General features: G+C 39.9%; 1 protein-coding gene across 3 annotated transcripts in view; it reads right to left on the reverse strand.

Annotated features, from left to right (window-relative positions):
* Positions 1-2,579: 2,579 nt before the first annotated feature.
* Positions 2,580-27,215, reverse strand: part of rsrc1 (arginine/serine-rich coiled-coil 1) — a 242,138-nt gene continuing 217,502 nt past the window's right edge. For 2 of the 3 annotated variants that reach the window (XM_067450024.1, XM_067450023.1), the window contains exons 8-10: positions 11,544-11,650; positions 5,995-6,105; positions 2,580-4,342 (exon numbers count right to left, since the gene is read on the reverse strand). In XM_067450024.1, the coding sequence (XP_067306125.1) occupies positions 4,250-4,342; positions 5,995-6,105; positions 11,544-11,650 (311 nt within the window). In that variant the 3' untranslated portion in view covers positions 2,580-4,249. The remainder of the gene's footprint in view (positions 4,343-5,994; positions 6,106-11,543; positions 11,651-27,215) is intronic. The other variant, XM_067450022.1, reaches the window with a different exon arrangement.

A 27,215-nucleotide genomic window follows, 5' to 3' on the forward strand; every position in this document is an offset into this window, starting at 1 on the left:
AAGCAACTGCCACAGATCTTGGATGATAATAAATAATAAAAACATTGACACAGTGATTTTGAGAATTGATACAGTATTGCCAAAAACTTTAGTATTGCCAATGCACAAATGTCCTCTGATAACTATTGCATTTGCTGAAAGAGAATACATTTACTAAAAGTCAAGGGTGAAGAGCCAAATTAAAGCAAACACTGATAACCATAATGGTTTCTATTGCTTTCAATAAATCATCAACAACAAAACCCCTGTTGATTCTCAATAAGAGCTTCAGTAGACATATTACAGAAATAAAGTCAGTCTGGTTAATAATGGGTGAAGCTGGTAATGCTGTTTGTGTAGTTGTTTAATCCTCCTCTGATGAGATCTTCAGAGATTTAATGTCTTCTTTTATCTTCAGTTGATGAAATCTAAAGCTGTGGCTGAAGTCAGTTGTAGTTCGTGTGTTTCTCTTTCCTTCATTGATTCTGCTTGTTAACAGCAGGTGTTCATTACTAATGCTCAATCGTCTCTTATATATTCAATTAATCACTTAATTGCTTGACTACAATGTATATCTTTCAAGTTCAGAGTACTCAACTATTGGTTTCTAAACTTAAATGAAATACATGTTTCAGTGGACTCGATTAAATTAGTTATTCAAAAAATAATAATAATTAAAAACCTAATTTAATTGAGGTAATCAATGTTCTTTTTAGGTCTTACAGTGGGTTGAAAGCATCAAAATTAAATTTTATTGACCCTTTTAGTCTCTTATGTGTTTTCATGTGGATCTGTTATCTGCTTGACAACTTATGCCACTGCCCACTGATGAGGATTTAATTATTTTGTTATCTAATTTTTTTGTTATTCAAACTCTCTCTCTCTGAGGCTTCAAACATAAAAATATAAAACTGTATTTTTTTTGGTGAAGAATCAACAAGTGGGATGCAATCATGAAGTAGAATGAAATTTATTGGATATTTCAAACTTTTTTACAAATCAAAAACTGAAAAATTGAGCGTGCAAAATTATTCGGCCCCTTTACTTTCAGAGCAGCAAACTCTCTCCAGAAGTTCAGTGAGGATCTCTGAATGATCCAATGTTGACCTAAACGACTAATGATGATAAATAGAATCCACCTGTGTGTAATCAAGTCTCCGTATAAATGCACCTGCACTGTGATAGTCTCAGAGGTCCGTTTAAAGCGCAGAGAGCATCATGAAGAACAAGGGACACACTAGGCAGGTCCGAGATACTGTTGTGGAGAAGTTTAAAGCCGGATTTGGATACAAAAAGATTTCCCAAGCTTTAAACATCCCCAGGAGCACTGTGCAAGCGATAATATTGAAATGGAAGGAGTATCAGACCACTGCAAATCTACCAAGACCTGGCCGTCCCTCTACACTTTCAGCTCATACAAGGAGAAGACTGATCAGAGATGAAGCCAAGAGGCCCATGATCACTCTGGAGGACCTGCAGAGATCTACAGCTGAGGTGGGAGACTCTGTCCATAGGACAACAATCAGTGGGATACTGCACAAATCTGGCCTTTCTGGAAGAGTGGCAAGAAGAAAAACATTTCTTAAAGATATCCATAAAAAGTGTTGTTTAAAGTTTGCCACAAGCCACCTGGGAGACACACCAAACATGTGGACAGCTATTTTCTTCAGCAGGGACAGGGAAGATGGTTAAAATTGATGGGAAGATGGATGGATCCAAATACAGGACCATTCTGGAAGAAAACCTGATGGAGTCTGCAAAAGACCTGAGACTGGGACGGAGATTTGTCTTCCAACAAGACAATGATCCAAAACATAAAGCAAAACCTACAATGGAATGGTTCAGAAATAACCATATCCAGGTGTTAGAATGGCCAAGTCAAAGTCCAGACCTGAATCCAATCGAGAATCTGTGGAAAGAACTGAAAACTGCTGTTCACAAACGCTCTCCATCCAACCTCACTGAGCTCCAGCTGTTCTGCAGGAGGAATGGGCAAAAATTTCAGTCTCTCGATGTGCAAAACGGATAGAGACATACCCTGAGCGACTTACAGCTGTAATCGCAGCAAAAGGTGGCGCTGCAAAGTATTAACTTAAGGGGGCCGAATAATTTTGCACAGCCAATTTTTCAGTTTTTGATTTGTTAAAAAAGTTTGAAATATCCAATCATTTTCATTCCACTTCATGATCGTGTCCCACTTGTTGTTGATTCTTCACAAAAAATTAAAGTTTTATATCATTACGTTTGAAGCCTGAAATGTGGCAAAAGGTCGCAAAGTTCAAGGGGGCCGAATACTTTCGCAAGGCACTATATATATATATATATATATATATATATATATATATACTTTTTTTAAAAAATAAATTTATGTTGCTGTAACATTTTGTGTTGTAAATCATTGGTAAAATATTGATTGTTTGAATCTTAAAGTGGAAATGAAGCATTTAGTCGAGTTTACATTATATATATATATATATATATATATATATATATATATATATATATATATATATATATATATATATATATATGATTAATGTACCCATTTTAATGAAAACATTATGTTTTGTTATAGATTTGAGCAGGGGCGCCACTATCTTCCAATACCACCGCATGTTATGTCACGGGTTTGCTCAGTTGGCCAGTGAAGTAATATAAGCATTTCTTTACTTTGTGAACACACAAATGTTTTGAAATGGAAGAAGACAAATTAAAGGACTGTTGAGCCCATAATAAATCCAATTGCTTGTCCATTTGAGCTGATATGACGACGGGACAGAGCAGTACCACAGCTATGGGTGGAAGAAATCGTGAACCGTGAAGCCCAAACCTGTCAGAGACCATCTGCTGTCAGGAGGATGATCTGATGATGAATTGCATGGACAAAATATGTGAACTAGACCAAACATTAGCCTTGCTCTTGCTCCAAAAGCTCTAACAAAAAAAAAATCATTTTTTTCTTTAAAATGTTACATTAATCATGTTTGTTAGATGTTATTATTAAAGTGGAAGTCAATGAAAGAATGTAATCTTAAATGATTAATTTTCACTTTAAGTAAAGACCAAATGTTTGCATCTGTCATGCTCATTTTGTGATCTAGCTAGTTTTCAATCAGCTGGTGAAACGGTGGGGTTGTGACGTTGTTTTATGGAGGCGTCTTAAGGGCAGGTTTCTGGTTAGCGCTGCGGGTTACTGGCCTGACACTGGAAACACATCTTGATTTTGGCCTCTGCTATTGGACACACCTGGCGTATTGTTAGCCCTGGCTCGCACTGGCCCGAAAGGGGAAAAGCGGTTACTGATACTTTCTGTGGGTGTTCAATGCATTTATGGTACTGGGACTCTTGTTTTGAAGATTCTTCTTTTCCTGTTGTATGTGTGTTCTAGTTTCCTGTGTTTATTTCCTGTTTCCTTTCTTTCAAAATATACTCTGATTTATGAAAATATGTATTGAATATTTATTAAATATACAGTATTTACAACCAACAAAGGTTGATTAATTACACAAATAAGGCTTTAACTTATGAGCACGAGTATCTGGATGAAACTAGTAAAATGACATGTTGTAGTTTTCTTTCAAATCACACCTCTCCTGGTGGCGAGTTCACAAAGGTACTGACCAAAATTAAGGGTTTGCAGAACAAAGTGGCATCCACCACAAGCCACTAAGGGATCTCTTTTTGGCTGGTTTGCCCCATGGATGACTTTGGGCAGCATACTGACAGGTTTATGTTCTGTTTTGGTTTAGTTTTGTGTGTTTCCAGGTCCTGTGTTTATATCCTGTCTTCTTTAGTTCACCTAGTTTCCTAAGCTGAATCCGAAATCACCCTTTAAACCCTCAATCACTATTGCATTGTATTGCACTTTGAATTGGTCAAACTTTAAACTGTTTAACTACAAATTATACCCCAGAATTACAACAAGATCATTTATTCTGAAAAAGGCAAAAAAAAAAGAAAAAAGAAAAGAAAACACAGCACACACTTCATATAATTGTCATTCTTTCAAATTGATGTGAAAGAAGTCGGCTTAAAAAAGAAAAAGACCTAGAGGACAAAGTATGTGTAAATAACCCCTAAACCTACTATCATTATCAGTTAGTATAACACACACACCAGCAAGGATTCAGAATAAGCACATGCTGAACATATTTGGAAGCATATTTCCCATAGAAACCAGCAGGTGGTGCACTTGCTCCTTTTGAATTACAGAGGCTAAAACTAAGTTCACATCCGCATTGGTTTGGAGGTCTGAAGAAGCTGTGTGTCGTCAGGATACCGGACTTCCCATGAGCCTCTCCTGACGCAGAGAAACCAGTCTGTTCAACCACAGCCTCTCTGCCTCCTCTTTATCCATGAATAGCTGCAAGAGAGTGAGAGAGCCAGTTCAGTTCCATTCATTGAGACTATTCAATTGCAATGAACTTCCAAAGAACGTATTAAGAACTTACACAGCTAAAACGCTATCATCCACTTAAAGGTCAGGGAATAAAAACCCTTTTTTTCCTCAGAATTGAAGAAAGAAAAATTCTCTTAAATATATTGTAGAATATTCTTTCACAGCTGTGCAATAGACGGTTATGATGAAAAACATGTCTGTTATTTTAAGTGAATCAGACGGGACAAAAACAAACAGAACATATAAACGTGTCAATGCTGTTCTGATTAGTTCGGGGGGAATAGATGCACTGTAAATGAAGCGATGATTGAAGTATATTGAGGATCTCATTGTTTATGAACTGAAAACCATTATACATTGGATTAGAAATACATAATAAATTGGGTATATTACAGCAAACATTGCAATCCCATCTGTGAATTAAAGCGAATGACCCGGAGCACTCATTTTATTGCGATCGGATCATCTGCGTCTGTCTACTACTGTCTGCATGTGTGTTTACTCCCCTCAGAAGCCAGAAAACGCCTGGATTTGGCCATGGTCTACTGATGTTATAGATCTGAAATGCAAGTAACCCTTTGGAAACAAATCTTTCCTATTGGTTTCTAATGGATTCCGAGTCTGCGCTCTAATTGTCTCGGTTGGCTTAATATAGGACAATCACAGCTGCGATTAGATTTGGAGAAAGTGTAAATGGTATTGCATCATAAACACATCAGACAGGGTAATACACGCGGTTGATTCGGATGTCAGCATAAAGGGAGAATTTGAGTGATTCCCACATTAGTTGTGCTTATGAGTTCCTTAAGTTTGGAAGTTCCGGATTCTTCTCCAACACTCATCACTCATTTCCTTCATCCAAAAAACACGAGAGGCATGAAATCAAATCTGCGCTTCGGAAAGACTGATCACTTCCATCCTGCCGCACGCGGATATGCGTGCGCATTATAAGTGTGTCATTTACATCGGGTTAGGGTCCGCCCGTAGCGCTCATCGCAGGGTCTCTGTCTGACGGGACACGCGTGCACGTGTAAGCGCTAATAGACTGAGGGTGTATATCGCCTGGTTCCCTGTGCGTTATCTTTTTGTAGGCGATTCTGCGACACGACAACGAGCCTCCTCTGACTCTTCACGCATCCAGTGAAGCGCGGCTAACGAGTTTGAAATTACAGTAGATACAGTAAGTGGTGGTGGCTAAATGATTGAATCATTACTGGTGATCAGGGCTCTCTCGCCTTGGGCATATTGCTGCAATAGATCAGCCTGTCGAGCTCATCTGCATCAGTCACACATAACCCAGTTTGCCGAGTGAGAGAGACGGAGCGCACTTTCATAGGAAATTCTGTCTGCAAATATTACTGAGGGTGCATAAGAAGGGCCCTGTGTGGGTTGTCAGGAAGTGGAGCTTCTGAAATAGGCAATTTCTACAAGGGTGGGGGGAAAATAAGGCTTGGGAGAAGATAATTATTGATTGGAGGCCTTTTGGGAAGCTTATTGTAACTTCGGATGTAAGGTCTACGAGACAAGTGTCTTATTTGATGTCATTTGTACATTCACATAAAAAAGAAGTACTACTACTATATGGTCAAGAAGGTACACACAAAAAACACTCTTACATTGGGGTGAGCCAGGGTGTCGCTCTCATTGTATGTGATGGAGGTGGGCAGAACGGTGATTTCCTCTTTCGTGGTCTCGGCCTCTTTCTTGATCTCTGAAGCTTCAGTCACCTATGAATAAACGGTTATATCCTGAGTGCTAATGTTTCCATCACTCCAAACATTCAAATAAACCCCCACTTTGCAAGTTGCTTAATTAAAGGTGGAGTAGGCAATTTTGTTTTTATAAACACTTTTTGTTATTCTGGTTGAAACTCTTCACATCAATAATAGTAGTGGTCTAAGCATAAAAAGAAAATGTACATATATCTTTGGAAGTCTCAGGACCAAAAAATGTCCGTTCAATCATTGCATTCGGTCCGATAGGATGTCCTATCTGCCTGTCGACCGGTATTTCCATATTCTGCAGATGTCACACATCATCCGTGCGTTCTGTAAGGCTATGCAGAGTTGTAGACAGACAGTCAGCCGCCTTTTACAGTTCCTCCTAAACCAAAACAACAAGCTTATGCTGCGTTCAAACCATGTCATAACCGTAATGAGGAGATCTGGAGCAGTTCACGTCCTCAGACTGATTTATGCGCTTCTATGTCAACACTATCAACGCAGAAATAAATGCAGCAGTCAGGTGGTCTAGTTAGAGCTCTGTAACTTTACGTTTATCATTATTGTAATGTTATGTGTTTTTGATATGTTATGTGGTCATTTAACAGCGTCTCTCATCATCTCGTGATGCTTTGCAGACTCTGCTGTGACCGCTCATGTGTTTTGAAGGAGGCGTGGCTTTGGAAATCTCATGCTTTCAAAGCTTGCTATTGCTAGCCTCTACAGAATTGCATGCCCTATAAAATGCTATTATATCATTTACCCCCTTTAAAGCAGGGCTCTTCAACCGCAGTCCTGGAGGATTTCTCTTCAACCCCTAATTAAACACAACTGTCAGTAATTCTGAACACCGCGATTAGCTTGTTTGTGGCGTTTGGTTAGGGTTAGGCACGTGTCCACCAAATCGTTTTTAGCCAGCTGAAAGTGCCTTCCTGTTTTTTTTCATTTGATACTCTTCGTGTGCCATGACACAGAATATAGCTGAAGTTTTACTAGTCTCTCATTTCACAGATAGTTTGTTTCTGTATTGATTCTATATAAAAGTGTTGATACAATGTTTACTCTGGCTCTTGTTTTAAAGGTGCTCTATGCAACTTTCCGTCCACTAGAAGGCGCGTATTCAAAACAAAGGTGTAGTTTGATAATGGCAAGTTCGAGAGCAGCATCTTGGGACATGTGGTCTTCACCTCACAGCCGGTGGAAAATAGGACGCGGGCAGAAATGTTCATGGATGCAGTTATTAAGTGTAAAGCAGAGCAGGACCGAGTGTTGAGAAGCTGAGCACGGCTGCTGGAGCGATTGGGTATTAACGTTACTGTAGTGTAAACAGAGCAGGACCGAGTGTTGTGGAGCTGAGCACGGCCGCTGGAGCGATTGGTTATTAACGTTACTGTAGTGTAAAGCAGAGCAGGACCAAGTGTTGTGGAGCTGAGCACAGCTGCTGGAGCGATTGGTTATTAACGTTACTGTAGTGTAAAGCAGAGCAGGACCGAGTGTTGTGGAGCTGAGCACGGCCGCTGGAGCGATTGGTTATTAACGTTACTGTAGTGTAAAGCAGAGCAGGACCGAGTGTTGTGGAGCTGAGCACGGCTGCTGGAGCGATTGGTTATTAACGTTATTGTAGTGTGAAGCAGAGCAGGACCGAGTGTTGTTGAGCTGAGCACGCCCGCTGGAGCGATTGGTTATTAACGTTACTGTAGTGTGAAGCAGAGCAGGACCGAGTGTTGTGGAGCTGAGCACGGCTGCTGGAGCGATTGGTTATTAACGTTACTGTAGTGAAGCAGAGCAAGACCGAGTGTTGAGGAGCTGAGCACGGCCGCTGGAGCGATTGGTTATAAACGTTACTGTAGTGTAAAGCAGAGCAGGACCGAGTGTTGAGGAGCTGAGCACGGCTGCCGGAGCGATTGGTTATTAACGTTACTGTAGTGCAAAGCAGAGCAGGAGCGAGTGCTCAGGAGCTGAGCACGGCTGCTGGAGCGATTGGTTATTAATGTTACTGTAGTGTAAAGCAGAGCAGGAGCGAGTGCTCAGGAGCTGAGCACGGCCGCTGGAGCGATTGGTTATTAACGTTACTGTAGTGTAAAGCAGAGCAGGAGCGAGTGTTGTGGAGCTGAGCACGGCTGCTGGAGCGATTGGTTATTAACGTTACTGTAGTGCAAAGCAGAGCAGGAGCGAGTGCTCAGGAGCTGAGCACGGCTGCTGGAGCGATTGGTTATTAACGTTATTGTATTGCAAAGCAGAGCAGGAGCGAGTGCTCAGGAGCTGAGCACGGCCGCTGGAGCGATTGGTTATTAACGTTACTGTAGTGAAGCAGAGCAGGATCGAGTGTTGTAGAGCTGAGCACGGCCGCTGGAGCGATTGGTTATTAACGTTACTGTAGTGTAAAGCAGAGCAGGATCGAGTGTTGTAGAGCTGAGCACGGCCGCTGGAGCGATTGGTTATTAACGTTACTGTAGTGAAGCAGAGCAGGACCGAGTGTTGAGGAGCTGAGCACGGCTGCTGGAGCGATTGTTATTAACGTTACTGTAGTGTAAAGCAGAGCAGGACCAAGTGTTGAGGAGCTGAGCACGGCCGCTGGAGCGATTGGTTATTAACGTTACTGTAGTGTAAAGCAGAGCAGGATCGAGTGTTGTAGAGCTGAGCACGGCCGCTGGAGCGATTGGTTATTAACGTTACTGTAGTGAAGCAGAGCAAGACCGAGTGTTGAGGAGCTGAGCACGGCTGCTGGAGCGATTGGTTATTAACGTTACTGTAGTGTAAAGCAGAGCAGGACCGAGTGTTGTGGAGCTGAGCACGGCCGCTGGAGCGATTGATTATTAACGTTACTGAAGTGTAAAGCAGAGCAGGACCGAGTGTTGTGGAGCTGAGCACGGCCGCTGGAGCGATTGGTTATTAACGTTACTGTAGTGTAAAGCAGAGCAGGACCAAGTGTTGTGGAGCTGAGCACGGCTGCTGGAGCGATTGGTTATTAACGTTACTGTAGTGTAAAGCAGAGCAGGACCGAGTGTTGAGGAGCTGAGCACGGCTGCTGGAGCGATTGGTTATTAACGTTACTGTAGTGTAAAGCAGAGCAGGACCGAGTGTTGTGGAGCTGAGCACGGCTGCTGGAGCGATTGGTTATTAACGTTACTGTAGTGTGAAGCAAAGCAGGACTGAGTGTTGTAGAGCTGAGCACGGCTGCTGGAGCGATTGGTTATTAACGTTACTGTAGTGAAGCAGAGCAGGACCGAGTGTTGAGGAGCTGAGCACGGCTGCTGGAGCGATTGCTAAACAAGCACACGGCTCGCGAGCACCGGGACATTTATTATGACGGGACGGGACAGAGTCGCCGGGCGCGCGCACTATTTCCGCTTTTCCGGTCATTGGTATGAGGTGATGCAGCTCTGTTTACCATATTAGATAAATTTAAGTGTGTTTAAAATTATGTTATGACGTTACTCTGTGCGTTCGCTCTGTGCTGCTGATCACATGTTCACAATGCTAAGAGAAAAGCACTTCTGCAGAATAAAACCGAGGGTAACGGAGATATGACGCGATTGGCAGGTGACTCGCTCCCGGTCATTAGTTAAAATAGCAATTTTCTCACAATTTACAAATAGTTGGAAACATTTGGGATATTGTAGGTACTCAACTGAACAAAATGTATAACACTGGCCTAGTGGTTTTTGGATATTTTACTGCAACAACAATACATAGTGCACCTTTAAATCATTTGTTCTGTTATTATGCTGCTTCTTGTCATCTGTTGACATTGTACACGCAGAATGTGGCGGTTGGTCAGTGTTGTATTTGTCCCGCTCCTCCTCTACTGTGATTGGTCGGCTGGGTGAAAAGTGACAGTGATGAGCACTGCGTTTTACTCACAGTTGAACATTCTTCAACTCTCGGCGACTGGTACAAAACTACGTAATATTAAATATTTGCTCAGGGCCTTGTTTAGCTCATGGTGTTTTAAAAAAACGCGGCACTCCCATCGAAAACAATTGAATACGCCAGCCAGCCACATGAAAAAACGTGTTGGTGGACATATGGCCTTAGAGCTAAAAGATGAAAATTCTGATATTTTTAAAAATGTAGGAAATAAAACCTAATTTCTCAAAATATCTTCTTTTTTGTTCCACAGAAGAAAGTAAATCATACAGGTTTGGAATGACATGAGGGCATAAATGATTTCATCTTTGGGTGAAAACTGGGAGAATCAGTGTGATTTAAACAGGCTTTATACTGCTGTTTTTTCAATAACAATTTGACAGCAACACGGTTTTGATCACCCATTAGCCATTGCTGATGTGTAAATGTGGGTGGTCATGTTAAAGAATTCAAAAACATTCATCTGTCTGACATTAGTAAGTAGCAGACGTTGAGTGGTTTTTGCACCTTTTTTTCTGATTTTAATGATGCTCATTTTGGACTGAGAAGGAAGTGAGTTCAATGAGCTATTTTATCTCAAGACATCAAGTTAAATCGGATTGACCCATTTAAACTGGAATCAGTGGGTGCTGCTCAAAGGTTGTAGGTTTGCACCCCGTAATGAGTCATTCTTGAACTAGAGTAAAGTTGAGCAAACACTTATCCAAAGGGTCCAAAGGGATTGTCCTCGTAAAGACAGTGAGACGTTGAGTGCTGCTCTATCTGTGAACAAATGATGGCAGTCTAATCGTTACTCTAGGAGAAGGCATGTTCCTTGCTGTGCCTTGTCCTTTATAACGTCTGTATCCAGCACGGGCCAACCAGATCCCTGTCTCTAACGCCAAGGCCATGTTCCGTTAAGTCAGAGTTGGCTGAAAAGCATAGTTGCTTTATCTAAGCTCAGAGCATCCAATTACATCTAATGGAAATTACTGAAAGAATCAAATGTGTGTTATTGTGTGGCTGTGTGGATTCGTGTTTTTCCAAAGAATGTCCTCCATTTTATTGCTCCATCTACAGAGCTCTTTTTACATCATTCAGAAAAAAGAAAAAAAAACATAGGTAAAGTGATGTTAAGTGCTGGTCTAGGATCAGTTCAGCCATTCTCAGCGGAGCGCTGAAGTCTGCACAGACAGACCTGAGATCAGCACGGGAGAGCCGCCCAGCCCTTCTGGGCTGTAATCTATCATACAGGCTCATTTCAACTGTCACCTTTTGTCTCAGACCACAGAGATCTGTGAGCATTTGTTAGTAATCTAATTTGAGCGGTGAATGCGAACGCTGGCGGGACCAGATTCAGTAAAGCTCTCTGAGGAGAGGGAGAACGAGGCCCGGTGCGGCCCACCAACGGGCAGATGCTTTTCAGGAGCCCGAGCTCAAGTGGACGGGTGCCACTGAGCAAACGGCATTTAATGGGAATCATTTCATCTGCAGACAAACGGAACGTAATTCGCCGAAAGGAAATCAAATAAAAGAATATATAGATATGAGAAGGGAGGCAAAAAGAATAGAGAACGAGAGAGCGAGAGAAGTACCTTGGTGGCATCCCGAGATGATTTGAAAGCCTGAGGAACAAAGGAGTCGCTCTCAATGGCCTCGATATCCTTTATCCTCCTCACCTGCTCCGCCAGAGATAATTCCTCTAGAAGAACAAAAAACAGAGCGGTGAGCGGACAGACGAGAGGTCAGCTGGGCACAAACCACAGAGACGGATCAAACATCATTCATCTCGATCTACTGGACACGTTTATGTTCGTGACAAGTCAAGTCAAGTCAAGCCACCTTTACGTATATAGCGCTATATAAGTCCAGTTGTTTCAAAGCAGCTTCACAGAAGATAATGCCACAGAATTTGATTCAGCTGAATGACACACAAAAACAATGGTGCTCATGGGAATGCAGGCTGTGTCCAGGTTCAATATGTCAGTCGACCACCAGACTCCATATTATGTCTAAACAAGCAAGACCACACACAATTGGGAAAAATGAAAATACTGAAGAAAAGCAGAAACCGAAAGAACAGATTGTCAAAAAGAAATAAATTACGTTGGTTTGACAAAGCCATTGTTGTGTTAAGTTGCCTCAACTCAAATCCCAAAACCTTATAGAACATTTAACACTAACACATCTCTGCCTATATACTTTTTTTGTTTTTGTGTGTGTGCAAAACTCACTAAATAGAATACAATTTCAGTATTTATTCTCCTTATACTGTCATGCTGGGAACTAGAAACCTGCTGCTACTCATTCAGATTAATATAATCAGATTTTGTTCAACTTTTTCCTATAAAGTACGATGAATTGTTAATATTTGACCTGAGTGAATTGAAAGTGATTCAGTGATTGAAATGGATGTTATAAATGTGTTTGAGAAAGAAATATATGAGAAGTGATGTGATTAAGATGGTACATGGAAACTGAAGGATGTTTTCTGTATGTCATTGGATATATCATTCTGTCTATTTATATTGTTGTCGTTTATTTTTTATTTTAGACCACTATTGTGTATTTGACAATTTTATTTTTAATTCTCTTTACAACTTTTTTAATTATCCTTGTGTATATTTTTAATTCCTACACATGGTATTCTTATTTCTCATGCATATGTTGTCACTGTTTTAATTCATTTCTATGTAAAGCACTTTGAATTGCCATTGGGTATGAAATGTGCTATACAAATAAACTTGCCTTGCCTTAATATTTGATTAAATCAGTATTTCACAGTAAAAACCTAGATGGCCGGATAATCGGAAACGATCACAGATTACAGATGGAAAACATATTGAACAGAAGTCAGGACAGACTGTGGCTGTAGCGTGAAAGCTCTGCGAGGTGACGCTCAGAAATGAAGATGCTGTGTTGATCTTTAATAAAGAACTTTAAATAAAGTAGAGTAAAGATTACCCAACCAAACACAGCTTTTAGGTCCGAAGACTCTTGTACAGTCAGTCAGGTTATTTATTCAGAGTTGAGAATATTCCTGCTTATTGTAAGTGAAAGCGTGTGATGTTCATATTCATTACAGTATTGACGCCAACTTCAGACTGGCTGAAGGACGAGGCATTGCGACGTACGTAGGATACTGCAAATGTCAAAGTGTTCATTCTGAATACAGATTTATGCTCTGTAAGCTGTGCACACAGAACCTTATTCACCTTGTACAACGATTCATTGTCTTCATAAAATCAATAACATCACATGGTGATTAAATAACCGCATCATCTTAATGCACAGGGTTCAAGAGTTTTTAACATTACATGACCTAAAAGTGCCTAATCCAACAATATGTTGAACATAAACAGACTATAACTAGTCTGTAGCACTCAAGCTACTCTATATTAACTTCTGGTTTATTGACCTGTGGTATTAAAAGCAATATCGAACTTGAATTCATGCTGTCAGTCTGAATATAAACTGTGATTTCTGATAGTCAGGACATCAGTGCTCTTGTTTTTGTGATATTGCTAAATTAAGACATCCTAAAACATAAAACACAATGTATTACTGACACTCAAATTCACCAACAATTTAATCTCTCTCCACACATATGCATGAAAATGCTCATAAACAAACACTATTAGGCAGAGAGAATGCTCTGGCGCGCAAACACACACACACACACACACACACACACACACACACACACACACACACACACACACACACACACACACACACACACACACACACACACACACACACACACACACACACACACACACACACACACACACACACACACACCCGTGCTAATGAGAGGAATTAATTTAATCCATTAACTGCCAGGGAGCAACTGTCACAACACATCTTCTCGCTCTGCTCGTTTAATGAATAAATGAATATTTGCTCTGGTTTTCTCTCTGTTAGCAGAATCATTCGTTCGCTCACACGCACACTCAGCTTTTAGTGTTTGTCTTATCATAAGGCTTATGAACATAACTTAAACACTGTAGCACTGTCATTCTTTCTTGGCAAACAGTTGGAAAATGTCTACAGAGATCGAATATCTATCTTCATTCAAGTAACATACTTATAGACACACGGGCGGGCGCACACACACACACACACACACACACACACACACACACACACACACACACACACACACACACACACTAAACCAATCAACAGGACATGGGTAATGTCCTCATATTTCACCCTCTCCTGTAATAATCCTGTGTCATTATAAACATTTGTGTCCTGATATTTCACAAACACAGTAAAATGAGCCCAAGCTATTTACTGGTGTTTTTTTCAGGCATGCATGTATGTGTGTGTGTGTGTGTGTGTGTGTGTGTCCATACATAGTGATCACATAGATACTCCGTGAACACACACTTTGCAGTCAAAAAAAAAACCCATACTTGAGCATGAGGCAAAACAGAGGCACAATATCCTCGAGAAGTCATTGGCCTGTCCTGGAGATGACAGCAGTCCACTGGCTCTCAATCACACACTTATTACTCCTGTGTGTGTGTGTCCTGAACATCTTAATGACTGACACAAACACAAACACACACACACACAGACCCAGATACATCAGTGACAACCTATCCTTGGCCCGGAAGTCCATTAATGCCTCATACTTTTTGACAAACACATTATTGGTAGATAAAATGACTTCCATATGCTGTTTGTCAGATGTCAGTGAGGAAAGATATGTATTTCATAGGAAAATCTAAAATAATGGAGTTTGAGAGAGGGGCCCGTACCGAGCAGATAGCAGAAAATCGATAGCCCTGTCGGAGAGACATCTCTGCCAGACACGATCAGCACAAGGCCAGGTCAAAGTTGACATTTAATATTGACACATTATCCACAAAATTAATTTAGAGGCCATTGTCGCTGCATTACACAAGCCTAACCACAGAAAGAGAGAGATGATATGGGTTTGTTATTTTGAAGTACACTCTTTCGTCCATCCTTGTTACCCTAAAGGCCTAAATGATGATTGGCTGTTTTTTATTTATTTAATTTTTTTAACCTGAATGAATGTAGATTTGGATGTTAAGATGCAAATTCATTGAAAACAAACCCAAGATTTGTGAAACAAAGAACAACAGACACCAGCAAGATATCCAGCATGATTAAATGCCCTTAATACCGTCTCTTAAAAGCGGTTTCTAAACTTCCATGTGTGTTAAAATCATTCTGCATTTCTACTTTCTCAAAAAAACACCTCCTGTATGATTTATAAGCCTTTTGAAAAGTGGGGACATGGGTAATGTCCTCATATGTCACCCTCTCCTGTAATACCTGTGTAACCATTAGACATATTTGTGTCCTGATATTTCACAAAAACAGTAAAATGAGCCCAAGCTATTTACTGGTGGGTTTGTCCGTCATGTATGTGTGTGTCCATACATAGTGATCACATAGATATACAGTGGACACACACTTTGCAGTCAAAAAATTACCCAAACGGATTCAGTTGATGATTGGTTGGTTGTTTGTTTTTTTAACCTGAATGAATGTAGATTTGGATGTTAAGATACAAATAAATTTTTGTTCAAAGATTTGTAAAACAAAGAACAACAGACAGCAGCAAGATATCCAGCATGATTAAATGCCCTTAATACCGTCTCTTAATAGCGGTTTCTAAACTTAAAGAAATCAATCAAATGATCCTCATCAGAACCGCTGGATGTGTGTGTGTGTATGTGTGTGGCAACATAAAACCACAAGAGGGCGATGTTCAACAACTCAAGCTCCTGCAGGAAAGCCTTCATCAAGGATACCAGAGGAAAGTCAAAGCAAAACTCACTGTGCCTGATTAATTCCCATAATTGAATGCCTTACTTCCATGAGCAAAATTACAACAGCTCTCATCACTGATGGAATAATTAAAGCCCTAAATGCCCATCATCAGGTGGTTGGTCTCAAATGGCCGCAAATTCAAAGGTGCTTTTGAATGTCATGAGCAAGCAAAACAAGACCTAATGATGGCACTGCACCGACTGAGAAGGAAAAGTCCACTGAGACTCTGCAATACAATTAAATGACATACACACAAAATAAATGCGTACTGTATATGGAAAACTCTCATGCATTGGCGTTTATGTGCTTGCTAGAAATAAGCGGCTCTAGACCTTTTTGGCTCCAAAATGACCCATGATTTTCCAGTCGTTTGTATAAAACATTATTTTTTTTTTTTTTTACTCACAATTTCGAGGTGATAACATATTTTAGAGCTTGGTGTCGTTATAAAATGCCCATGAAGCTGTACGATTTTATTAATTTACACGACTTAAATAAAAGTAGCAGGGCCCAGCTGCCAAGTAGAGAACCACTGGATGTAAATCTACATAAATCACATAAAATAAATTAAAAAAAAATTCATACAGTACAGACACATTTTGATCCATCATGTGCACTTACGAGCAGGCCAAAAGTTGAACTAAGTGTTGAACACACATGGACACGTTCCCTCGATCTGGCCCCCTCTCAGAATCAGGCTAAGATATGTAATTCAATACTCAATTTAGCCCCGTCTCTGTGGATAGATTTATTTATTTATTTTTGGCACGGCTAATTGATAGAAATTAAGCCATTAATCAAGCCACTAGCCATCATTCAGGCCAAAGAAGATGAATACAAACTTTCATAATAACCACCTTCCCCATTTTAGACCTCATTAGCATTAATTTTTAATGCAATTATGCTATTCTTTTACGCTGAGCTCATAAATTACGACTCTTTTGTTGCCGACTGGCCTTGTAAAAGCCAGGCTAATGCTTTGTAGTCTGATCTTTAAGGCAATTACTGGCTTCTTCAGTCTTTTATCTCCCTGCATTTCCAATAACCTTCCATCTAATGATTTATCTGGGCAAACCCCTGACACGCATCCGACTCGCCCCTCTTCCATTAACACTGTCTTTATTTATCTGGGAAGATCTGGTGTCTAAATAAAGATCCTCTCCCGACGAATGCTGCTTGACTTTGTGTGAGTGCTGCCGGCGATAGGAAGAGAAACTGTGGCTTCGTTCAAGCCTTAGCGCCGGCTTGTCACAAAAGAAACCTAATTACAGTGAGTGACAGCAAAACCTTCTGTTCATTCTTTTTTAAATACAGCACGTCAGTGAGATATACTCATTTAAGAGTCAACGTTACACCTCGTTGAAGCTACAACACAATCCCCTAAAAGATCGAACCATTTCCATATGCAAAGCCAGAGAAGGCTTTAGGTGGAAAAGGTGTCTGGCCGCTGGTCAAGTAATGGTTTTTGACTGCATTGACCGGCAAAGCTGACGCCAACACTGAAAATGCATCAAGTGCGTAATGAGCAGCTATTAGGAGCATTGATTTGCTGATTTCCATTGATAGTTACCCGAACAAAGTGGCATGTCAATATTTGCTAACTAACTAATACCCTCTCGGCTCTCCGCCTTGACAAATGAGATCTCGATGAACAAAGAGAGTTTGCAATCATGGCCAATGTCTCCTTCAAGTAACACACACTCAATCCACGTTTGGAGAAGATCGCACTCCACAAGTGAGCCAAATAAAAAGGTTCTTCGGCGATACGATATTCTGGTCATCTACAAGTGAATTATCTCTCTCTCGCTCTCTCCATCCAGAGCAGGCGTTAGCTCAGATGCAGCTAATGTCCCCGAGGGTGGAGAGCAGTGTGAGACAGAGAGAAGTATGCTCCGGAATCCGATCGGATTTAGCTGGAGGACAGAGGACTTCCTCAGGAATAGTCACTCTAATAGATGATCGGCACACAAATGAGCTGACCCCAAACCATCCAAACTTGGTTACCTGGTGGCCTTACCTGGAGTTCATTGAAATTAAAAATTTGAGTTAACACAATGAACATTTTTGGAGATTCGACAATCTTTATTAAAATATTATTAAAAGATTTTGTAAGCATATTGGGTAATTGTGTGTGTTTTATTTTTGATGACGCAGTGAAACATGCCAAATAGTGCTATTTTTATTATTTATCACATATTTATGTGGTTCAGATACAATAATATTTTGAGTTTCTATTTATTAAACAAATTTCCTTCATTGTATCAACTCGTATGTTTTATTTCAATGAACTAAATTGAAACTAACTAAAACTAAATAACCTGGCAACCAGGTTACTTACTTTTTTAAGTTAAACCAACAAAATGGTTTTACAGTGACACGGAAAAGCTAGCAACCAAATTCTTCAGTAACCTTTTCCGTATTTTGTTGTACCACGTGACAATAATCCCACAAAACATTTATTTCTTTTCTCATTCTTCCTGATGAAACAGCACTCGTCTCCGCCTATGGGTTGTATTAAATACAGGGGAGAGGTCATTACAGCATATACAGCATTATTGGTTTATGGAGGTTTTATCAATATCCCTGATGGCTACTGCAAGAATTACACCTTTCATTCGATATACATTTAGATTAAAGCCGACTTTAAAGTTAAATCATTAAATTAATAATTGAGCATTTCCTTGTAAAACTGCATTACTGTATATATATATATATATATATATATATATATATGATCAAAGTGTTTAAAGGATTTTCACAATCTCTAAATGTGGCATGAATGGCATAATACAGTTGAAAGTTGAAAGATCGGCTCATTATTCTGTTGATTTGATAATGATGATCATGCCTGCCTCTCATGTTTCCTTCACTGCATGACTTCTCTCATTAAGTGATCCCCAAATCTGCTTGAATGGGTGAAACAAATCACCCACATTTAGAAATCATCACATTCAGACACATACAAAGCAAACCCTAATTTAACCGTATAACATGAAGTGATGATCTGTGAGTGAGGCATTCAACAGTGCTTCAAGTGTTAACTGATGTTCACAAGGTGACACTAGCATTAATAGCATTACCTACTTATACACAATAATAGCTGAAAAACATATCACAATAACACATAAATGTTAATAAAATGCAATTTACTGTATTATTGTTATTTTTGAAAAATAAACCTGATGAGATTTTAAAGTGGCTTAATTTTAATAAACAGTGTTAAAGGGATGGCTGCATGCGATTTGACTTTTGTAACTTTAGTTAGTGTGTAATGTTGCTGCCTGAGCACAAACAGTATCTGCAAAGTTACAACTCTGAAAGTTTAATGCAAACGGAGATATTGTCTTTTAAAGTTATGGCAGTTTATTGCCTACAAAACCGGCCGGTTTGGACTCCAAAGAGCTTCTTCCTGGGCTGGTGTCATCATAAACCCTCTAGTCTGATGTGACTTCTGCCCGTAATGGGAAGGGGCGTGGCGTTTCCGGCTACCTGTGCTTGGCACTTCAGCCAATAAAAATACAGGAAACTACATTTGGCCATCTGACCAATCTAAGACCATTGCGTTTTTCGGAGGGATGGGCTTCAGAAGCAGGAAGCAAACGAGCCGTTCAATGGACAGTGGAGACAGCGGTGTGGAATAAAGCGGAAATATAAGAAAATACAGCGTAAGAAAAAGAAAAAGTGTTAAGACATGTTATACTGCGCCCCATCAACACAACCAAACCTAGAAAAAAAACACGGAACCACCCCTTAAAAAACAAACATACAAAAACACTTGTTCTTAACATGTTAATGTTGTTGTTTTTTTTCAGACAAAGCTTAAATACAAAACTTTTTCAGCGATGTTACTCTTTAACTCGAACTGCTTTATGGAACGGGATATTTCCCGCCGAAATGAATTTGAAATGATCCCATTATTTACTCACCCTCATGTAGTTCCAATCCTGTATGACTTTCTTTCTGCTGCAGAACAAACACATTTTTTTATTTATTATTTTTACCATTAACTTTCATTGCACAGAAAAAAAAGAGGACACCTTTCTCAAAATATCTTCTTAAATGCTCCACAGAAGAAAGCAAGTCATACAGGTTTGGTTGAGGGTGAGTCTAATGCAGTAATAGCTGTATAAAATGTCATGTGAACACTTCATTCTGACTGAAATCGTCTGCTTTTTGCAAATGAATGGACTACAATAGGCCTCAGCTCTATGCGCATGCTCCAAAAGACAGCGGTGATGTGCGATGGATGCAACATGAGCATGGTATCCATATTAAATACTGGAATATGCGCTGTCATGTACTGTACATTTGGACAGAGAGATGGAGACTCTAGCTCAACTACGCAAAAAACCTGCTGTAGCTCGATCATAACTGCACATACACAGATGGCTGTGCTTGTCTAATGGCCATTAAATGGCATACATTACCATTAGTTACTGCTAAAACAGATGTATCCATGATTTATAACAAAATCATACTTTGGTATAAATAATTTACAGTTCATGTCAATGTAAATACAAATGCACAGTGGAAAACATCATCTATGTGCTTCCCGTTATCATCTCATAATGTCAAAACTGACCCGTGACACATAAGATCCATAATGAGAATGCACTGTTTGTTTACTGTGTGTGTGTGTGTGTGTGTGTGTGTACGTGCGAGAGAGAGACACACAGCCAAACAAATGTCACTTTAACATGAACAACAAGATGAAAGAGAACGAAGGGGGAAAAAAGTGCAGCAATCTGAGGTTTTGCTGGTCAGCCGCTCTGTCACAAACATCTCTATAATTAAGGAAACACCCAACCGGCTAATTACGTAATTGGAGTTAGCCTTTAAAACACAAATGATGTAATCAGACATAAAACAGCTAGATTTGCAGACTAAGAGCCTCTCCATTCATGAGACCCAAGCTTTACGCTAAGGCTGTAACTCTCATTTATTCTCATCTGCAAGACAAACAAATCAGATTCACAGATATTTATGATCAGCATTATTTCACATAGCTGTAGTGTAAGTCAGAGGGTCGTTTCCACGTAATTGACTGCAGAGAAGGTCACTGCCACAATGCGGGCTGACTCATTTGGCTAATTAAGAACAGTGCCCTAGTGACCTCTGTCTTGGGCAAATAACCCACGAGTATTTGAAAATCCTTGCACTTTTTTTGAGAAGCAATTTAAGAAGCATCCCTGCTTTATTGAGAGGAAATAAGAAAGTCTGATTTCATTGTTTCTGATAGTTAAATATAACAAAACCTACAGCAACTGTTGATGCTTCTGTTAATACTAAGGTATTAAAAATAACTAATATAATAATAATAAAAAATAATAATGAGCTTTTAAAAACTCACAGCCTGGTTATTACTCAAAACCGCAATCATGGGTAAGACTGCCGACCTGACTGCTGTCCAGAAGGCCATCATTGACACCCTCAAGCGAGAGGGTAAGACACAGAAAGAAATTTCTGAACGAATAGGCTGTTTCCCAGAGTGCTGTATCAAGGCACCTCTGTGGGAAGTCTGTGGGAAGGAAAAAGTGTGGCAAAAAACGCTGCACAACGAGAAGAGGTGAGCGGACCCTGAGGAAGATTGTGGAGAAGGACCGATTCCAGAGCTTGGGGGACCTGCGGAAGCAGTGGACTGAGTCTGGAGTAGAAACATCCAGAGCCACCGAGCACAGGCGTGTGCAGGAAATGGGCTACAGGTGCCGCATTCCCCAGGTCAATGAAATGCCCAAATGCCTGGTAAATGGTTTACTGACCATGGTATTACTGTGCTCAATTGGCCTGCCAACTCTCCTGACCTGAACCCCATAGAGAATCTGTGGGATATGGTGAAGAGACAGTTGAGAGACGCAAGACCCAACACTCTGGATGAGCTTAAGGCCGCTATCGAAGCATCCTGGGCCTCCATAACACCTCAGCAGTGCCACAGGCTGATCGCCTCCATGCCACGCCGCATTGAAGCAGCCATTTCTGCAAAAGGATTCCCGACCAAGTATTGAGTGCATAACTGAACATCATTATTTGAAGGTTGACTTCTTTTGTATATAAAAAAAAACACTTTTGTTTTATTGGTCGGATGAAATATGCTAATTTTTTGAGGAATTTGGGGTTTTCATGAGCTGTGTGCCAAAATCATCAGTATTAAAACAATAAAAGACCTGAAATATTTCAGTTGGTGTGCAATGAATCTAAAATATATGAAAGTTTAATTTTTATCATTACATTATGGGAAATAATGAACTTCATCACAATACGCTAATTTTTTGAGAAGGATCTGTATATGTTTAATGCTATCTTTTTATTAATTATTATAACTAAAGGCAAGTGTCACTGAAACCAATAATGATACTAATGCCTCTATTAAACTGATTTCACTGTATAATTGAAAGACAGGCCTAACAAGTCAAGTCAAGTCACTTTATTTATATAGTTTTTTACAACGGCAGTTGTTTCAAAGCAGCGTCACAGTGTTAACAGGAAGATAATGCAACAGAATTTGATTCGGCTGTACAGCCGCTCTGGTGAAAACGGTGATGTTATCAGCTCAGTTCAATGATCATATAGTGTCAATGCGGGCAGATCGGGAATATAGGTGAAATTTAAGTGTCCCCAACTGAGCAAGCCAAACAGCAAGTTACAAGTTTTTATTTATCATATTTCTAACAATAACATAAACATTATAATTGGATAATGCAGTTCATTTAACTCACTTTAAGCAAACTAATTTTTTTTTTTTACAAACATGTATTATAGTGCTGCAACGACGCGTCGACGTCATCGATGACGTCGACTACGGAAATACGTCGACATCGTGAAATGCGTCGACGCGTCGTGTAAGACGTTCATCTCGCGTAATGTTGGTTTCTGCTCCTGGTTCTATCACAAAAACCTAGACCGCGAATATCAAATGTATGGGAATACTTTAAACAGAGGCCAAACAGTGTTTCCCACACATAGACTAATTTGTGGCCGACTGCCACATAATCAATAACGGCCGCCACATTCGTCATTCATTCATTTTTACGCTATTTAAAAGACGCACGCATATTCGTTAAGCTGTATTTCCTTAAATTCTCTCTCCGCCCTTTTGCGCGTCTCTTACTCACTCACACACACACGCGTTGCATTCGACCGTAAAACAAGTTTTATTGCATTTTGGCGCATTTAGTATGACATAGCTTTTAAAACCTGAGCAGTTGAATAACAGAGTTGCGACAAGCCTTCATCACGCGGCAGCGCGCGGTCACGGCGCTCATATAATTCTAAACAAGCCAGCGCGGTGTCAATCAATACAGACCAGTGTTTCCCAACCGGGATCCCGAGCAAAAGTTGCGGGGACGCACTTACACTTCGGTTCATCTCGCATCTGATGACGCATCTTTAATATGGGTTGTAACTTGAAAATAATGCTGTATGTATGTTTCTGTCGATGGATACACGTGCTGACTCCTCAGGTACACTACAACAAAAGCGATAATAAAAGAAAAACGTGGGCAAAACGGTCTCTCTTTGTAAACTTTATAAAACGCATGCGAGTGCTGCTGTACGTCCGAATATGAGTAGTCATTTTCACCGTCATCACCCCGTGTAGCCAGGAGACTCGAATGAGAAGATCTGTCTCTGTGCACTCGTCCCAAAGCGCGCAAATATTGAGTTATCTTTCAAATCCTGTGCTTAAACGGACAAACTCACAAAAAGTATGTCAAAATGTCATAGCCTACTCTGTATATGCCTTAAGTGAACTTTATACAGAAAATACGACGACTATCCGTGGGTCTTAAAGGGGCAGTAGCATTCACTGCTAATGTCAAACAAAAGATAAAGACATCACTCACTGCTCCTGACTGAATAGCTTTTGTAAGTTTAATAAGGATTATTTTTTAATTTTAAACAGTTAAATGTGTGGTTATTTTACTTTTGATTACTTAATTCCATTTCTCTACCTAAAAACTAATGTTATACCCACCTGAAAATCCTGAAAAGCATTGTTTATTTTATTCTCATCTTTCCTCAATAGTATTTATTTGTGCTGCTGCTTCTATTTAAGTTATCTGTTCTTATTTTCTTTATTTTCATTTGACAGTAGTCCTTTTTCCCCTGAACATAGCAAATACCGAACTGTACTGAAACGTGAACCTAAAACCGTGATACAAAGTGAACTGTGAGCAGTCTGTACTGTTACACCTCTAGCGTAACTTATGCGAGGGGGTGCCACAGAATTGTGAAAAATTTCAAAGGGTAAAAAAATTAATCGTTAGATTAGTCGACTAATCGAAAAAATAATCGTTAGATTAGTCGACAGAAAAAATAATCGTTAGTTGCAGCTCTAATGTATTATAATAAATGCTACATTTAGCTGTGCCTTTTATATAGCGTGTTTGGTGACGTCTCTCTGTTAATACTATAGATTGTTAAAAAAAACGATGGACATGTCTCCACTTCTTTCAACTGTACATTTACATTTAATCATTTAGCAGATGCTTTTATTCAAAGCAACTTACAAAAAGAGTCGGACTGTAGAAAACTGTAGAACTGTAGACTGTAGAAAAATGAAACCAAAATATCCCAGGGTTGGTTGTTGATGCTTGTGTCCTGTGGAGGCTGAGCCTGTGCAGTAATGATCCTGAGGTGGAGCTGCGGTATTAAGGTCCCGCACATACTCCCGCAGACTCATTCACAAGCACAGCTGATAATCATCACATTACATCCCTTTATGTAACATCAAATAACTAACCAAAACCAAACTTACTGCAAAAAAACTTACATCAAATGCATGTTTTTACATAAGAACTACCAACCTAAAAAAACATCTTAAGAAAAAACATTTTTAGTAGAACTTTTTAGTATGGCTCGATTACATGTAGAGGGCGGCTTTATGACCTAAACTTCAGAAAGCCAACAGGGGCCGATCGAAATGTTTTGGCTTCACTTTTCAGGACGTGTGCGGCACATGGTCAATTATCTGTCAGCTCTCTCTGTTTGAAAGAAACCAGTCAGTATTGTTTTTTACCCACTTTAAAGTTTATTTTGCATATTTGTTTTCACAAAAAAGGTGAAATTAAATTACTAGTCAAAAAATGGTAGATCAGTACGTAAGTATTGAGAGCTGTGTCCATGTTTAATCACTGAGAAGAGCACGTTAGGACCAAAAACAGGTAACAAGACATCCTACACGTGGGTCTCGCATGTTGCGCCTCTGCCCCAGAAAATAAGGGAATAGGGATGAACGTGGTTGGACACATGCGGACCTTCCCCAAACGGCCGCTCACTTCGCAGAGCTGGTAAGGGGATCACAGATAGCATGGTCAAATACTTTAATGCTAGCTAAAGGATGGCTGCTTCCTTAAGTTAAAAAAACCCTGATGCTGCATTCATTATTATAACTTTATTATTATTAAACAGTATTAATCAAACAATTTCATATTTCTCAGCCCTACAATATAATACTCATCCTTATGACTCTTAACTGTCATTATGAAAGTGTAGATGAAACAAGAAGAACATATCAAAGATTTCCAAAAATGTGTTAAGGACTGAGCACATTGATTCATGACCGTCTGAAGACTGGTGGCCCGATCGACCACAGACGCATTAGGCACCCAATCAGTGAGGCACTGTTCCTGGTGTGTGTCTGAGACCACCAGTCCCGACTTGATGAGGTGCAAATGACCCAACCACACACATGCAACTCTCAACACTCTACCCTGAGGATTTCCTCTCTTTCCCACAACATAAACACATACACACATTCTCACATTACACACTCAAACGCACCTTCTCACATATCAGCATATGACAATCGAAGAGTTTCTTCATGAACACTGGTTAATAAAATCACTTTTTTGAGTGAGGCAACACGGCTGCCACACAGTATGTGTAAATGGGGGTTTGGTTGGGCCACCCTCATGCTATATTGTGTGACAATGACCCTGTCCTGACATCCTAAAAAAGCCAGCCTCCCAGGAGAGCATGTATAACACAAGCACACAAACAGATGTTAATAGAGCTACGAAATCTCTATGAGCACAGAGGATTTCAAATTTCAAACTGTGTAACTGTATAGTGTAATGCAACTCTAAAGATAAGCAGAATAATTCTTTGTTTAGCTCAACTTCCATTGGTTACCATTCTTACTCAGTAGCTCAATACCTTCAGACACAAAAAAAGATATTACACTAAAATGTTTGAGTTGTTTTAACTGAAAGCAACTAACGCTGACATATCTTAAAATATGTCAGTGTCATTTTTTTGTCTCAATGCGCACATCAGTAAAAATATTTTATTACACACTGCAAATCCTCACACAGCAACTAAATACAGAAACACTGCAAATACTCACACCGCAACTAAATAAAGAAACACACTGCAAATACTCACACTGCACCTAAATACAGAAACACACTGCAAATATTCACACCACACCTAAATACAGAAACACACTGCAAATACTCACACCACAACTAAATACAGAAACACTGCAAATACTCACACCACACCTAAATACAGAAACACACTGCAAATACTCACACCACAACTAAATACAGAAACACACTGCAAATACTCACACCGCACCTAAATACAGAAACACACTGCAAATATTCACACCACACCTAAATACAGAAACACACTGCAAATACTCACACCACAACTAAATACAGAAACACTGCAAATACTCACACCACACCTAAATACAGAAACACACTGCAAATACTCACACCACAACTAAATACAGAAACACACTGCAAATACTCACACCGCAACTAAATACAGAAACACACTGCAAATACTCACACCGCAACTAAATACAGAAACACACTGCAAATACTTACACCGCACCTAAATACAGAAACACACTACAAATACTCACACCGCACCTAAATACAGAAACACACTGCAAATACTCACACTGCACCTAAATACAGAAACACACTGCAAATACTCACACTGCACCTAAATACAGAAACACACTGCAAATACTCACACCGCAACTAAATACTGAAACACACTGCAAATACTCACACCGCACCTAAATACAGAAACACACTGCAAATACTCACACCGCACCTAAATACAGAAACACACTGCAAATACTCACACTGCACCTAAATACAGAAACACACTGCAAATACTCACACTGCACCTAAATACAGAAACACACTGCAAATACTCACACCGCACCTAAATACAGAAACACACTGCAAATACTCACACTGCACCTAAATACAGAAACACACTGCAAATACTCACACTACACCTAAATACAGAAACACACTGCAAATACTCACACCACACCTAAATATAGAAACACACTGCAAATACTCACACCGCAACTAAATACAGAAACACACTGCAAATACTCACACTACACCTAAATACAGAAACACACTGCAAATACTCACACTGCACCTAAATACAGAAACACACTGCAAATACTCACACTGCACCTA

This window comes from Pseudorasbora parva, chromosome 8 (assembly GCF_024679245.1).
Source record: "Pseudorasbora parva isolate DD20220531a chromosome 8, ASM2467924v1, whole genome shotgun sequence".
Lineage (NCBI taxonomy): Eukaryota > Metazoa > Chordata > Actinopteri > Cypriniformes > Gobionidae > Pseudorasbora > Pseudorasbora parva.